Here is a 17,248-nt window from a genome sequence, read left to right on the forward strand (position 1 = left end):
ATAAAGTAAAATAAAGTAGAAGCATACATAACCAATCCTTTGACCAGATCATTTATTATTTTAAACACTGCTTTGATGGCTGGCGACGTCAACATAGCTGATTGCTGATAATTGGTAGCAGGTAAAAAACGAAAAAGAAAAAGAAGAATAATAATAAATCCGTTTTGATTTAGCAATAATGTTGTGTTGTTTGTAGAGGAATAGAAAATCCAAGAAAAAAAAAAAATTTGCCAAGGGTTTGAATATTCTAATTGACAAGAAATTAAATCATGTAAGATAAAACAATACTATATAAATAGTCAATCAATAAATAAAGAACGAGTAGAAAAGACATAATTGAATTTATAGTTAAATTAAGTTTATTGAAGGGTGGCATGCTCTCCTAGTAGCTAGTGTTTCAAATCACAAAAGAAATGACGAACTTAAGATTCTTATAAGCAAATATTGACAAACACGTAAGTTTTTAGAAACTTATAATAATATTTCACATTGAACTAGTAAGATTTTGTGACAACTGCATGAATTATTGAGGCCGCGGGCTAAGTTGTATCTTTCCAGGAAGCAGGAAACAATATTTTGGAAGACGCAAAACTTACGTATATAATTTAATAAGGTAAAAGACTTGCATATGTACCACATGTTGAAATTCACAAATAGAAATTTTGCATATATCCATCTTGGACTTCTGCAATGATTTAAAGAAAAGTGAAAACTCAACTCAAAGTCCTTGTCTCGTTCCATCGGGATTGTATTACATATTACTTTCAACTGGTATGTGTTAGCTTTAGCTTGAGGAGAGGATTGTTGAGTGCTACTACTGTACTACAATTTTATTCTTGGCAACAAAAAGAATGCGAAATCCAAGGATTAGTTTGAGTGATGAAGTGAAAGAACATCTTCATCAACAGCCAGGGTTAGCAAAGTCAGATAGGGTTTTCCGAAAAAAAAAAATCAAGGACAACTCATTTAGATTATTAAAATGAAATCATTTGTTAGTTTTCAGAATATAATTACCATCTCATCTGTAAGTTTATTTTTGTCCAATAAAATATCTACCCACGTAATAACTTTATACCTTTTTCCATGACATAGGGCATTCATAATATAGGATTAATGTAACATCAAGTACTAAACTGTGCTTTTCAGCTTCTGTTTGAGATAGATTTAGTGTTGCAATTGAGTTGAGCTAAGTCAAATTAGGTTTAAGCTTAACTTGATCAGATTTATACAAAGTTCGAGCTTGACAAGTTTGGCTGTTTTAGTCTCAAGTTTAAGCTTGAGATAAGAATTGTTAACTCAAAAAATTATGTTAAACTTCATTAATTATATATTTATAAATTACCCTCACTCCATTTTCAAAGTTACTAATTAAAATTTTAGAAGTATAAAGATAAATTTTAAAGTTTTAAAGGTTTATTAATGTCATAGTTAAGTCAAGTTGCAAAGTCACTAAGACAACGAACAACAAGGTCAAGCTCAGATTGAGTATAATACTTGAGTCTTTGAAGCTCAACAATAATCAAGTTGAGTTGCGAGTAGTTCACAAACAACTTAATTCATTTGTAACCCTAATTAAATCAATTCCAATTTGACTAAACTAAATTTTAGAAAAATGACTTGATTTAAGCATAATGACAATATAAATCCAAGCTCATTGAATCCTCTTGGATTAGATCACCTAGTGAAAATGAATACTTTAACCATATGAAAATTAGCACACTAGCTTTTCTTACTTAATTATCAATTGAAACTTATATATATTTAATAAAATTAATAATTTTAAATTAAAGATAATGTGAACAATTACCCCACTAATTTAAGAAGAAATTAGTTAAAAAATTAAGGACTATAAATTTCTCTTTAATGTTTGATTGACGTCTTAGTATTTATACTAATTACAACTATTGCCATAGTTTTGGCTAGCTCATATTGATATTTCAAAATTTTACTTATTATTATTTATAGTTGGCTTGCTTCTCACTTATTTTATACTATGGAGAACAAGTGGGGTGGAAGCATGGGATGTGCTGATAAAAATAAAAGAGACAGCATCTTAACCTGCTGATAGTATACGCTAATTGACCATATTTACACAGTTCTGTAACGAGATCTCAACTCTATCCAAATTAATCACCATTTACAATGCAAGACGTTGACAGTAATCAAATACTTTTTGATAATATGACATGTTTTCAAGATGTTTAAAAGTAAACAGAGTTTTTCCTATTTAAGTTGCCTACAAACAAAATCATTGGGATCTACGCAACTGATATAATAACTACGAAATACGAGGAGGAGAAACAAATTAAGAGGACAGACACTATTAGATCCCATCACCATTTCCTTCCATTAAAAATTGGGGCCAAAAACAGTGCCACCTTCACAGTTGGAAGGAAATAGATATTGACCCTCTTGGAACCCCCACTGAGAAGTTGATACTTCAATTCCATGGGATGGAATAGCCTCATAACCTCCCATCACGTCTGAACCCTCCATTGAAAATGTTTGCTCCAAAAGAATTTGTGGTTCTTCCTTTGAAAAGTCTCCCTGAACAGTAGCCCCAAAACCTTCCAATACGTACAGGTTTTCCATTGAAAAAGACAGCTCCAAAAGACTTTGGAAATCCCCGTATGTTTCAGATGAACCGATGTTCTCTTCTGTGGTCTGGATTTCGTAAATTTCACCAGAGGGATCAGAGGCGCTTGAGGAAATATAATCATCAATGGATAGCTCTGAGGACATTGGAGACTCATTGTAGCCATCCGAATTGGATGCTTTTGGAGCATTGGGAAATATGGAATCGACTTCGGATGGATTATTCTGATCGTCTTCGATTTTCAAGCCAGTCTTTGGAAACGGATTGTTCTTCAAGTATTTCTTACTCAAGCGGGTGTGCCAGTAATTTTTAATCTCATTGTCTGTTCTTCCAGGAAGCCTTGCTGCGATAGTGGACCACCTGATATTAGACACAAATGTTATTAATTTATATAAGAACAAAACTATACTAACCATTTTTTAATACACAAATAAATATATATTTAATATATATTATCAATCAAATAATTTTTAATTAAAGATAAAATAACATCAAATCATATAATATTAGATGATATGTGTATTCAAAAGTAGGTCCATATATTGCTATTTACATACACTTGCAAAGAAGTTTATTGAAATAATTATTTACATAAACTTGGAAAATATCACAAAATAAGCATCATTCTTCAAGAGTTAGATGCTTAATTCTTACTGATCTTTCTTTTTTTCTTTTTTTTTTCTGAAGCGTTCATTAAATTTTTAATTCGGAATTAGTAAGATGTTTTACAATTTTATCCAATAAGCCTTTACACTAAGAATCTCATAAAAATATTTTTATTTTTTGACGATCTGATTAAATTTAAAATAAAGATCAATTAGACCTTTTCTTTTCGCAATTACTATAGCACTTCTGAAATTTCATGACTAACAGGTTTTAGTTTGAGAAACTATCTTAAATGGGATATACTACTTACCGATTTCCTTGTTCTTGATGCATCTGGATTATGATTTCTTCTTCTTCTTGAGTGAAGTTTCCATGCTTAATACCTGGCCTTAGGTAATTCATCCAACGCAGTCTGCAACTCTTCCCAGTTCTCAACAAACCTAGAAGAGGAGAAAGAAAGGAAGAAAATAGGTTAATTATTAAGCATTGTATAATTCTCATTCATGGAAAATGAGGTTAATTTACTGTTGTTTCTCCCTACCAGCAGGTTTTGGCATCTCAGTCCAACTCCAAATGCCATATCTTCTGATATAACCTATCAGTTTCTGGTCTTCTTCAGGACTCCATAAGCCTCTTTTCAGATCGGATGTATCGCCACTATATCGAGCCTTCACCATTTTTAGGGACAATCTAGCTAATTTTGCTTCAACTATTTTACACCAGCAAATATAAGCAGTTCAATGGATTGATTCCTTTTATAGATCACTTTGGTCAATAGAGAACCGTGTTTCCAAAATTCTAAAATTTTCCATGACTACAGTGACTTTCAAGTTTGAGGAAGATGTACAGGCTGTGAGGCTCAACAGAGGGGTCCGCCCTAAATATAGAATATGGCCAAATACATATGTCCCACCCAAGATTTGATGAACTAGCAAATTCTTGTGGTTAAGTTTGAAAAAGCCCATTTTTCAAAATCCGTTAACAAAATCTGTTAATTTTTTAAAATATTATAAAGACAAAAAAGTCTGCTAGCTAAATACTGTGCCCCCAAAAGTTTATTAAATAATTTTGATACCCCTAATTTATGTAAATTTGAATTAAAATTAAAATATTATTAATACCGGTATAAATATGGGTGTTAATGATATATAATCATATGCATGGGGTAAATTGTAAAATGATCCTCAATAGTTTTAGGGGGTCTTCAAAATGCAAGAAAAGATTGGGGTGTTTTTGAAATTTTCATATTTCAATATACCTCTCAATAGTTTCAAAAATTATAATTACACCCTAAAAAATGAATAAAATACAACAAATTAAAGGTGAAAAATATCATATTAACACTATTGAAATTATAACTATATTTCTTAAAATATATGAGTAAATATGATAATTTTCAAAACAACATATGAGAAATGTCTGTTTGTCTTTTGGTAAGTTTTGAAAAATGATAGTTATACCTCGACTTACATTCCAAATTATGATATTTAGTTAAAATAACATAAGTAACCTTTAAAAGTTAAAATTAACAGTTGCCTTATACAAATGGGTGGTAAATTATTCTTTTTTTTAGCTTAACAAGCGAAAATATCAGTTCATTAAACCTTGGGTGGGAAATAGTGATTTGGTTGGCCTATAGAATATTGGATGACATATATTATTGTTTAAATAAATATGAAGCCACACCAGGGGAAAAACAGTATAATCTCCTTAAGTTATTGTAACAATAAACTACACATAAATCGCCGTTTCCTTTCTTACCCCTGTGGAAACTTAATCATTCATACGTTTGTCCATCATAAATCCCTCATGAGCCTTGTCCCTTCTGCTGCCTTATATGCAGTATACACGAATTGCACTTAGTTTTTATTATTTAATATAGATAGACTAATTCTCTTAATGAAAAGTAAAACGCTATTGGATCAGTTTAAGAAGGTAGTATATTAAAATTTTTTTTTGGTAATCAAAGACTTTGTTTGTATTACTTAAATAGATAAATCTGAAATATTATGATTGAAACTATGATTATCATATCAAATAAATTCAGATTTTATAAATATGATAAAGATTCGAATCTCTCTAAAAATTTTAATATTTTATCAATTTTTGTTAACCTCTAGAGACGGAACTAACATGGAGAGAAGATAAATTGCTGATTACAGTATATATAAGCTATATGGCGAGAAAATAAAGAAAATAAACTATAAAGATAGATAGGGGTTCAGTTCTGCAAAATATATTAAAGAAAGTGATAGTGGTTTGAACGTACTTTTTTAATTAGGGTGGTTCTGCGAACTCTGAATGCAACAATTTGCATTATATTACTCTGCAGAATGACTTCTTTGAAGTGTGTATAGAGAGCCGCCTTTCTCCCCTTTGTTTTAAGAAAATCTTTCACGGTCAAACCAACCGATTCTGATGATCAAGAACCCGAAGGGTGACCATTATTGAATAAGAGTGATGCAAAAGGCTTGTGGGAGCACGTAATCTCGACTTTATCGTTGATCAGGTGTGTAGTGTACTGGACGAATAATTGTGAAGGAAGTTATGTTTTATTAATAAATATAATTACAGTGTAGAAAGAATCCTAATCTTATGAAAAGGGAAAAGAATAATGGATTGAATATATGAATAAAATTATATATATAAATAAATAAATAAATTGTACTAATTTATTTGTATAGTTCTGTCTTTTACTCTGATGAACTTCCTCAGTTATAATTGAATGGTACAGCCCTATTTATGGATTAAAGGAACTTCCGCTATTACAAATATTAACACCTAAAGATAAAAATGATCTAAAATGATGAAAACAAAACAAATATTTAATGGTAATAAGACGTTTAAAAAGAAAGAAAACTACTTCTTGTTGATTTGCTCCCTACATCATACAACGAAGTGATTATGAACATGCTTTCATCTCTGTCATGGGTTAGGTAGATTTATTAGGAGAAAATATTAAAGTATTTTAAAGGCCAAAGGACTTATTCCCACCCAAAGTTTAGTGAAACCCCAAATTCACATCCGTTAAGTTTGAAAAACTCAAATACTCACATATAAACTATTAAAATTAATAAAATCCGTTAGTTTTAGGGTGAAGGTTGTCAACAGGGCCGAGGAGAGATGGTCGGGATGGAGGGTTATGCCACAGAGAGAGAAGGATCGTTGGGAGATCATCGAAGAATTGGAAACCTAGCATGAGTGAAGATATAATTTTTTAAATTTTAATCATAGACAAATGGTTAGTTTTTAAGTTTTAGAAAGAGAAATAAGATATAATTTTATTTTTTTAATATCATTAATTAAATAATAATTTTACTCTTATAATTGATAAATTTTATTAATTTTAATAATTTATGAATGAGTATTTAAATTTTTTAAATTTAACAAATACAAATTTGAGATTTCAATCAACGTTGGATTGGGAAAAAATTGTCCTCTGGCCTATTTTAAATTAGCAAGTTGAAGTGAAAGATAAGAAAGTTGAAGACGACAGAATGGTACACCAAGTTTGAACTTTATTCGTCTCCAGATTAAATCTTCAAAGATAAAAAATTGTAAAAGGCTTAAAAAATCATTGGTTTCAGCAGCACTCTAAGCATCACATGAGATAAAGGGAGCAGAAAAGACCTACTTCATATAAAAGAAAGACCTACTTTAAATTTTTGTAGTTTATTATTATTATGACTTTATAAATTTTAATTTGTAGTATTAGTTAACGCTACACTCTTTTGAAATTTTCAATGGACATTCTGGTCAAAGTCCAGCTCCTCGTGCATGGGAAAGTAACTGGTTTAGGTAATGAAAGTGTTAGCTTTTTTTTTTGCTTAAATCTTTCCGAAAGTGACTAAATAGGCATAATTATTATTATTTTTTTTTTATACAAAATCGGGTCAAATGCTAAAAGAAAACTGATAAAAGGAAATAAAGACATTAATTTAAATAATGTTTTATCGAATTATAATAGTTTGTAAATAATCACAATTATTTATATATGGATGAACACAATTTTTAACTTTTAAATAATTATTTAAACTTAAATGATTCATTAAATAATTGTTTTATAGTTAATATATAACTTTATGGATAACATTGATGATAAGAAGCAAGTTATTTCTTTAACATGGAAATATGGATAACTTGATGGATTTTATAACAAAGAGAATGGTAACTGTGTCCCCTACAATTTGAATGATTTCTTAAACCAGAGAGAAATCGTCGGCCCGTGGCCAGTAGATGTTGAAGGCTCTGCAACACCCACAATTTTATTACAAATAGATATAGAATCTATCTAGGTTATTACAAATACACCTTCCATTAATTTTCTAACGGAAACAAAGGAAAAAAGAGAGTTAGAAGAATTTCTCCCACCAAAACGGGAGGAGAATAGGAAAAAAGTTTTTTTTGAAAGAAAGAAAACAAGAATTCCCTATCATCTTCATATCGAGAATGAGATAGAAATGGGATAGGATTTTCCCTATAAGAACAGGAACAAAGATTAAAGTATTCCCCCTTTACTTGTTCCGTTGTCATCTCTAAGCTCAAAACTCTAGCCAAATATTTCGAAAAGATTGCAATAACACCATTCACCAATAACATCTTAAAAGAAAATGCATATTATTCTTGGTACCAATGAGACATAGATGTAACATACAAATACAAGTGCAAAACATAGATGAATCCGATTTATGACCCATCAGCACTTCAGCAGAGCTATTAGATCCATATTTTTTAATATAGCAAAGAGAGATTGCTACATAATTAACATAATTTCAAAACTTATGTCTTCATAGCAGGTCTCACCAGGCCCAACCCTGAACCACTACCCAAATGTTTAAAGTCAGTTGCTTGAAGTGAATCCCCATGGCCGGCGAACCCAGTCCCCCCTTTCTCCAAGTTCACCAAATTTCTCTCTTTACATGCCTTACTGCAAACCAAACAAACCTTATCGACAGCCATAAACTTGTCCGCACATTTCTTGCAGAAGACATGCCCACATGAGCTTAGGGCAACAAGAGACAATGTGTTAGTGAGGGTAACCTTGCAGCTGGGACATATAAATGTCTTGTCAAGAGAATTGGATTTATTCTCTTCGCTGTTGTCTTCTGTAAATTGGATGGGGAACAGGGTTTTCAACTTGAGTTTCTCTTTGCCTTCTGGACAGACTGTACTAGTAGAAGGAGCTTCAACCTTTGCAGGAGCTTCTGGTGTAGCAGAGGGCAGCCAAAATGCCTTCATTGTCCGAAGGGCTTCCTCTTCATAAGATGTGGCTTTAACACTATTGGCACCATGGAAACCGTGCTTGTCTCGGCCATGATTTCTATCATTGTATTGTGGTACTGCACCATGGTTTTGCTGATCAAAGGCTTCAAGCTCTCTAGCTTTTTGCAACATTAACTTTTCCTCTTCTTCTTCCTTCTCTTGCTTCTGCTGAGCAGCATGAGCAGCTAACTTTCTGACACACAGAGAAAGAATCAAGCTCTTCAGCACAGAATTGACAATTAAAAGCTCCAAAACGCTAAGCTAACTATTAACCAACAAAATAAGCAAATTTCTAAGCAAAACATGACAGTTCTAGAATAATCTTACTGTATACCATTCTCATGAAAATCTGTCTCACATGTTGAACTGCAACACGTAAATAACTTAAAACATGGATTTCCCATCAACAGTTGTGGAAGTCTAAGAGAAAATGCTTGTTTAAGTAATCTGAATTATGTATTCCAAAAAGGAGGTAAAAAAATGTGAATTGCAAATGAAGATCTCATGAAGTTTGATAAAAAAATTCTATATGAACATCTTAAACTTCTACCATCATGCAAGTGATGCCTAATATATGGTAAAAGAACATATAAACATTCATCTCATCAAAAAAATTTTAATAAAATGTTAGGGCTCATTTTGTTTAGAAATCAAATATATATTTTTTTCTGAAAACATAGGATACAACAAAAATTAAGAAAACTCATGTAGAGGAAATCTTAAAAGGAAAAAAAAAAAGTTTTCCAATGCATTCCAAAAAAAATAGTATGACATCAAAATTTAAAAAAAAAAAAATCAACATAGTTTAACTCTGAAAACAAATTTCAAATATTCCATCAATCAAACTTCAGAATTTAAAAATTTTTAAATTAGTTTAAATATTTGGATAACATTTTAGCTTTTGAAGATTACTTATTAAATTAAAGCAAAGCAAGCAGTAAATTTTGACTTTGAATTCAAAAGATATCGAACAACATTTCAGAACAACCTGCCAGAGTGAAGAAAAGATACATAGACATTAGAAGTTCTGATAACACACACACACACACACACACACACAAATCATTTTGAAGTGATCCATGTGAAAACTTACGACAAAATAGTATATCAATTCATATCTTTTCCATAAGACACACTTTACTTGGTAATTCTAACATCCATCCTTAGTTCTCAACCAACAGTTCTCCCTAGCGATATCAATTTATCAAAGAATCTGTAAATTTAGCTCACTTTCCTCGGGAACCATAATCCAAACCATTACTTCCCTCAGCTACTCAAAAACTCTGCCATGTGTAATGCAATAAGCTTAGCATCACAAAAATATAGTTTTCATAACTGCATCAATACATCATGCTAAGTAAACCACTTAAATAAAAGTGTCTTATTGATCACACGTAGCAACGTGATCCCACAAGGTTCCCCGAATTTTTCAATCAGTAAACTAGCATATTAGCACTCATATTAATAGCTCCTAAGTCAATATGTTGATGCATTAATAAACGAGATTATACATGACTTTGCTGGCCATGAACTCCATCAGCACCAAAATCTAATCTATGCTAGCATGACAATTTAACAAATAATCATAGCCAAATTTCTTCATCTTAAACGCAAAACACAAACCCTGAAGAAAACGAAGAAAAAGTAAAAGCCGAATTAGAAGGAAACCTTTGGATGTCTTTTTTCTGGGCGAGAAGGCACTCGAGAATGCATTCTTTACAAAAGACATGACCTTTCTGGCAACACATAGGATCGATGAATGGCTTCAAGCAAAGGCAACAAGCATCAAAAGGTTTTATTGAGTCCCTGCCAAGCCTCTCCTTCTGGGTTCCATACCCAAGTTTACGCTTCTCATCGTACGTGAAAAAAGCTAGGTCATTGTTGTTCTTCGAGTGTCTCTGCGGCATCTTTGTCTCTGATGAAAAACCGCAAAATTGACTGTAGATCGGGAAATGGAACTGAAACCCTAAAAATTGCAAGGCGTTGATTTGAATCGACCCGTTCTCACGGCTATTTATAGTAGAGTAGTATTAGGATGTGATACGACATACGGAATTTTATCCTGTCCCTTATCGGATTAAAAAGATTGGCCGTAGTCTACCATCCAGCATTAAGGTACTTGCAATGATTATCTTGAAGGCACTGGATCATCAAAAATGATTTTTTTTTTTTTAAATACGCAAATCGAATAATATTCCTGTGAAATTTTAAAAACAGATTTAACAAATAACCCAAATTAAACTTTTTTTTTTTCCATATTAAATTCATTATGAATAAAAAATCAAAATAAGAAATAGACATTTAAAATTTCCCCCAAAAACTCTACCTCATATACAAAATTATCACGTATATAAACTCTTAAATATTTTTATCGTAAATTCAGAAGAATTTTAAAAACACCTTTTATTTGATTAATTACTGTCGTAATTACTATTTACACTAATATTTGATTTCATTATTATTTAATTATACAAAAAATTTATATTTTCATTATATGTTGTGATTATATTATTTTATTAATATAAAAATATTAAAAATAAACTTAAATTTTAAATTGTTAATTATTGGGGATTGAAAATTTTAATTAGATCTAAAATTTGGTTAATAATAATAAGAAAAATTTAATTAAAAACTAAAATTTTAAATTTTATATATATATGTAGGATAACAAGTTAGCAAAAAAACAAATTGATGATCTGATCAAACAGTCAAGCATTGGCGGATTGACGATCTTTGTCAACTTTACTTTTGTCCAAAATTGTTAACTTTATTTTTATCCAAAATAAAAAATAAGGATAATTTAAGTATTATATTATTAGATCGAGGTATAATTGTTTAAGAAGATTTGTACAGACGGAGCATTCAAGGTAAAAATTTCAACATCGCTGCGAATAAAGAGTGAGTGACACTGCCGGCATCTGCAACATCATATTCATCAAATTCCTTTCCATCTCGTCGTATTCATGAAGTCACCCAAACAGTCGTCCGAATTATCTGACCGCCAACCAAAGGCCGTTTTCGTCCAGCCTTCCTCCCCGCGATTCCCGCTAATTTCCACCGGCTCTCACAGAAGAGTAGGAATCGCGGTTGATCTCAGCGACGAGAGTGCTTTTGCCGTTAAATGGGCCGTACAGAACTATCTACGACCAGATGACAACGTGGTTCTCCTGCACGTGCGTCCCACGAACGTCCTCTACGGTGCGGATTGGGGTGCAATCGACCTTTCGTTGGAATTGACGGACTCTGAGGAGTCGCAACAGAAGCTCGAAGATGATTTCGACTTGTTCACGAATACGAAAGCTAACGATCTCGCGCAGCCGTTGGTGGAGGCGCAAATTCCGTTTAAGATACACATAGTGAAGGACCATGACATGAAGGAGAGGTTGTGTTTGGAGGTTGAGAGATTGGGATTGAGTGCGGTGATTATGGGAAGCAGAGGGTTTGGAGCTGCGAAGAAGAATAGTAAGAGTAGGTTGGGGAGTTTCAGTGACTATTGTGTGCATCATTGTGTTTGTCCGGTGGTTGTGGTTAGATTTTCCGATGACAAAGATGGAGGTTATAGTGTTGGTGATTTAGTCAATGAGCTTCATCCGGTTGTGGAAGAGGATGAACAGGAGTATCATGATGCTTCTGATAAGCACTCAGGTTAGTCTTTTTCTCACTTCTGATTTATAAGTATTGTTTGATTGCTTTGAATTCGATGAAGATAAACTGCATTTGGTTTATTGACATTATGGTTATGTTCTTACACACAATTGTAAATTTCTTTTTTATTCAAACTGATATGGTAGTTGAGATGGATATCTTATATATGCTAAAATGACATCCTGTTTTCATGTGAATTTGAAAATATGTTATCATGTTAGTTTTTGTATGATATTAATTTGTAAGAGTTGGATTACATATTAATTATTGAATTTTCTTTTCTTGTGCTTTGTTTGATGATGGTTTATCAGAATTTCTTATGATCACGCTGCATTGATATGGTAGTTTGTAGTTAAGCTTGATCCTGCAACTTGGGTGATAGGAGTTGTATGGACTTATTATAATAGTTCTCAACATTTGTAAAAGAGAATTTAACTGTTTTTGTATAAAAATGTCCTTTGTTTGCCTATCTATATAAAAAATTTGTGTAATTGTTAATTTTTACATCTTATAAGTACACACTCTTGATTGTCTTGTTGCTATTGATGGTTAATAATAGATATTGAAATGACATATTGGGTTATCTTTACCCTAATTTATGCATCGTTCACATCTGAAAGTTGCATGACTAATGCTTTTAATTTCATGAGTCTCAATCCCCTGACCAATTTGAGATCAAAAGTGTCTTCCGTTTGATTTTGCAATCTTCTTTCTCTATAGTCTTTGCTGTTTTGCCAAAATGTTTAATTAATGTAAAAGAAAGAGGATGGCACCCTTATATGCTGTATCTCTTATTATTGTGGTCTGTTAGAAGTATGTTCAACCATTTCCCTGTTATTTGTTCTGCCATCTTGGATAATGTGCTTTTTCAGTACTTACAAATGCTACCAAATCTTTAATCTGTAATTATGAAGTATAGTAGTTGGCATTATGGTTAAAGCAGTTGTAAGACATTTATGTCTCCCCTTGATCACTCTAGGCTTAGTTTCCATATCTGCTTTAAAGGTTTTGAAGTTCAGATAAGTTAACTTTGAAAGATTCAAATAGAGTATCTATGTAACTTATTGGGCTTGAAATTCACAATTTGATCTATGGGAACTTAGATGCAATGCTCTATAGGAGTTCAGGTGTGAATTTTCTCATTCTAAGTGGAAAAAGGTCTTTCAACAGTTGTACAGAGATTATTCATCTAATATACCAGATACTCAAAATGTCTTGTGAACTTCTTTTTTCCTTTCTTTCGTTTTTTTTTTTTTTTTTTTTTGGTGATAAGAACAGAAGAAAAAGAATATTAATCAAAGAAATTATGCCCTAGTTTGAGTGAACCAGAAGTCCAGTAAAAGAATGGAAAATGATAAAAGAATTGAAACAAGAAAATAAAGCCACTACAACTTTTCAATTATTCTTCATGAAGAAAAACAAAATTTCTTGAAATTGTTTTGTGAGTAAAACCTCCAGAGAAGCAAGAAGGTGAGTTCTATCCTAGAGAAAAATGCAATTGGACAATGAGCTCAAAGATGATTTAAGGCATGCAACATTCTTTATGAACTTAGGACATCATTTTGGAGAAAGACAAGCGTCAGGCCAACTTTTTTTGGTAATGAATTAGTTGTATAAACCTGTCCATGATCCATCAATCAAGATAGGATATATGCATTTTGGGAGGGAACTTTAGTTTGCTGAATCATCATTGCTCATTCAAATTGCTCCAGGTTTCTTCATGAAGAAAGACTTTCGAGAATAACACGTAAAGCTTCAAGTCTCCATATTCATTGCTCTTCCTTCAAACAATCCAAAGTAACATTCTCAACAAAATAACCCAGTTCTGGAAAACTCTAACATTAATCCAAATGAACATCAAAATAAATCAACCTCCTCCAAATTGAATTTTTCTCAACACCAAATAAAAGAATATGCGTGGAACTACGCGCTTGTTTCCTGTTTTTGCGAAATTTAGAATGATTATTAAATCCTCTTGTTTGTTAAAAAAGTTATGAAATCATGATTTACAGTTAAAAGAAATCTTATGTATTCATTTTTAGTATTGAAATGAACTTGAGATTATCTACATTTTGATACACTTATAAGTTAGCAGTGTTGCTTAATCTCACGAATTATTCTCTTGTGAATTTGGTGAGTTATGCTGACACTTTTCTAGCATTATAAGTTTTGTATTGGATTAAAAAATCTTGTCGCCTTATTTCATTAATGAAGTTTGATATGAACCTTATGTGGGACATGTGGGATAGAAATGAGGAAGGAAGAAAGAAACGGGGAAAAGGATAGCCAATAAGAAGTTGATTTGGATTATTCCATTACCATTTGCACTAGTGTTAGTGGTGGCTGTTGATAGTGGAGTACATGGCTGTGCAGAACAGCTGGGAACTCTCTTGGGAGATGGATGGCCATTACTATTACTGGTGCTGCTTGTTGATCTGTTGGCCTGATGGCAGAGAAAGTTGTCGAGGGTTCAGTATGTTAGCCAGCATGCAAAGATGGTTGGTGGCATCGTGGTGTATACATGCATGCCCTAATGTGGTTGATACTGCAAATGGCAGTGTGGCAAAGTTTGGGCTTTGTGTGGAGGCCCTAATGTGGGTTAGATGAAGATGATCCTATAGGGACAGTAAACTATAACTTTGGGATGTTGGTTGTGCATGGTGATTATTCGAATTCACTGATTTCTTGCCTTTTTGTTTGAATTTTTATAGCCTTTTTCTTTCTTTTGGGGTGGAGGGACAGTCATATTCTTAAAAAGTGTGTGGTAGAAGGAATGAAACCGGGTCTGATACCAAACTGATGTAGAATTGATAAGATGAAATGAGAGAATGGGAAAAAGAAATGGTTGGATTTTTTTTGGGTGGGAGTGGAGGGTGCGTGGTGGTGGGGGTGGTGTGTGTGGTGGGTTGTTGTGGGTGTGATGAGGAATGAATAGAAACTTGGAGAATAGGGGAAAAACAAAAGTTCCAAATTCATCAAACATGAAGTTTCAGATCGAAACCTGCATAACAAAAGCCCCATAATAATTGAACGTATTTATCTCTATGTGGCTAGATTCCATTTAGATCTTGGAATGGGTTTGATTGACTTGTTTATTTCATTCTTCTTACCATTTCCTGTTTTTTGAGATGGAGAGATTCCAAATGTTGTTGGAGTTTTTGACAGTGCGAACTAAGATTTCATGTACCATCATTTTTTATATCGGTGAGCATAGCTGTTGGATATGATATTTGCTCATGTGGTTCTTAAGCATCTCAATCAGATGTGAAAAACTAAAAGTTTATGTGATTCTGTGGCATGTGGTTGCTGACTCTGAATGAACTATATGAATGTTTGCTTGTACTCATTCAGAAAGCATTTTGTATGGGCACTGTTGAACTTTTGATTATGATCAGTTTTGCTTGATGCATCTTATGTAAGAATTACTGTGTGTTTCATAAAGTTTCTTTAGAATCGATAGGTGTCGTGTTTTATATGATGTTATTGATATGCAACGGTCTTGTTGAACCAACATTATTTAGAGAAAAATCTGCCTTCCATGCCATTAGATTTACTCTGCAAATTGGTGGTAGACCGCCAATTTTAAGATTCAAATCAATATGGAATTAGCTTAGAGCCAGAACTGTTCTCTCCTCTTGCCTTATCATCTCAAGACTCACGACCCTCCTGGTGCACCCATTGTCATATGGCTGTAATGATTTAACATCAACTTGATTTATGAGAGAAATATTTGACATGTTGCAGATATGTAGAAGGCTTCTTGAGCAGATGTGAGGTGGGGAATGTTGAGGCATTTAGAGTTAATCTTGCTGGTGTGTTAACAGGTAATGTGAAAGCTACTGGCTTCTGTCTTTTACATGTGTGTGGTGCCTGCTTAATGTAATAGGTTGTACCCTATTTTTGTGCTATTATGAGAATTTGCTGTTGGAAACCATTTCAGTGGTTTGCAACCCTAATTTTTATATATGAGATATGTATATATGGAAATGTCTAAATCCAATGTTTATGTTTGTAATGTTGTGGGAAGCACATATGTGATGTTTTGAGTATGATGATGGTTCCCTGTTTGAAAATATCACATTGGCTTAACTCCATTGCAACAAGAAAAGAAGTTTTTAAGTTTGAAATGGCTTTGGGAGGTATGGTTTTGTTTTGAAGTATCTCTTAGGTCTAGTATGAAGTCAACCAACTTGATCTTTAACATCATTGTATTTCTTGGAAAAAAATTGTACAAGTGGCTGTCATTGCAAGTGACAAAGGCCAACTTTCATTGTGGCTGTCAATTCACAAACATCCACTGTTGCCAACATCAAATAACAAGAATAAATCTATTTTAACCTATATATATAAACTTGCCAAACGCAAATTGATGCGATGATATGTAATTTAATAATGTAATTATTTTTTTATTTCGAAATCATTTCATTGTATGTTGATTTGTTAATTATTGATAAGTTATTACAATTTATTTATATATGAAACATTATTACCAATAAAATTATATATATTTTTAAACATATATATTATATATAATATAATACAATTAATGGATTTTAAATTAAAAATAAAGAAATTCTTAACTAGCAAACAGATAAGTCTATCCCTTCCTTTGTGGTTATCTTCTTCCTGTCTTCATCCACAAAGGTTCCAGCACAACGGCCATCTGAGGACCACCCTCATGACCCCCCTTTCAAAATATAATATTACTTAATTTGAGGAACGATAATCCATGATCAACTTGCAATTAAAATACTAATCATGGCTTAAGGTAAGCACGTGGAATTGTGTAAAAGACAACATAAAACTTGATGTGATGGTCGGTTAAGATAATATCAATAGATTAGATCTTGCTAAATGCAACAATCCCAAGATTCTAGTATAAAATATACCTTAAACTTTGCCTTCTGTTAGATTAAATTATTCTAATCAATCCATACACCATACTACTAAATTCTAGGCAAAAACTATGCTAGTTTAATTAATTTTTGTGGTGACCCTACTCTGATGAATATATGTACATTTCCTTACTAAGACATTGTACATTTGTACCATCTAATTTTCTAGTCTTGTCGACAGCGTGTGGCTAGAAATTCACAATTTCAACACTCAACTCAGGCCATTGAATTATTCCATGAAGTT

General features: G+C 32.4%; 3 protein-coding genes across 3 annotated transcripts; 1 reads left to right on the top strand and 2 right to left on the bottom strand.

Annotated features, from left to right (window-relative positions):
• Positions 1-2,349: 2,349 nt before the first annotated feature.
• LOC123218905 (transcription factor MYB8-like) lies at positions 2,350-3,879 on the bottom strand. The gene is made up of 3 exons (XM_044640558.1): positions 3,744-3,879; positions 3,513-3,642; positions 2,350-2,956 (listed from the first exon to the last, which is right to left on the bottom strand). Exons 1-3 carry the CDS (start codon positions 3,877-3,879, stop codon positions 2,350-2,352), a joined length of 873 nt encoding a protein of 290 aa, XP_044496493.1.
• A 3,908-nt stretch (positions 3,880-7,787) lies between these two features.
• Positions 7,788-10,470, bottom strand: LOC123217880 (E3 ubiquitin-protein ligase CSU1-like). The gene is made up of 2 exons (XM_044638958.1): positions 10,133-10,470; positions 7,788-8,657 (listed from the first exon to the last, which is right to left on the bottom strand). Exons 1-2 carry the CDS (start codon positions 10,369-10,371, stop codon positions 7,982-7,984), a joined length of 915 nt encoding a protein of 304 aa, XP_044494893.1. The 5' UTR covers positions 10,372-10,470; the 3' UTR covers positions 7,788-7,981.
• An 821-nt stretch (positions 10,471-11,291) lies between these two features.
• On the top strand, positions 11,292-16,236 carry LOC123217908 (universal stress protein PHOS32-like). Its single transcript, XM_044638983.1, has 2 exons — positions 11,292-12,109; positions 15,854-16,236. Exons 1-2 carry the CDS (start codon positions 11,428-11,430, stop codon positions 15,859-15,861), a joined length of 690 nt encoding a protein of 229 aa, XP_044494918.1. The 5' UTR covers positions 11,292-11,427; the 3' UTR covers positions 15,862-16,236.
• The last annotated feature ends 1,012 nt before the right edge of the window (positions 16,237-17,248 follow it).

The sequence above is a fragment of the Mangifera indica genome, chromosome 6 (genome assembly GCF_011075055.1).
Source record: "Mangifera indica cultivar Alphonso chromosome 6, CATAS_Mindica_2.1, whole genome shotgun sequence".
Classification (NCBI taxonomy): Eukaryota; Viridiplantae; Streptophyta; class Magnoliopsida; order Sapindales; family Anacardiaceae; genus Mangifera; species Mangifera indica.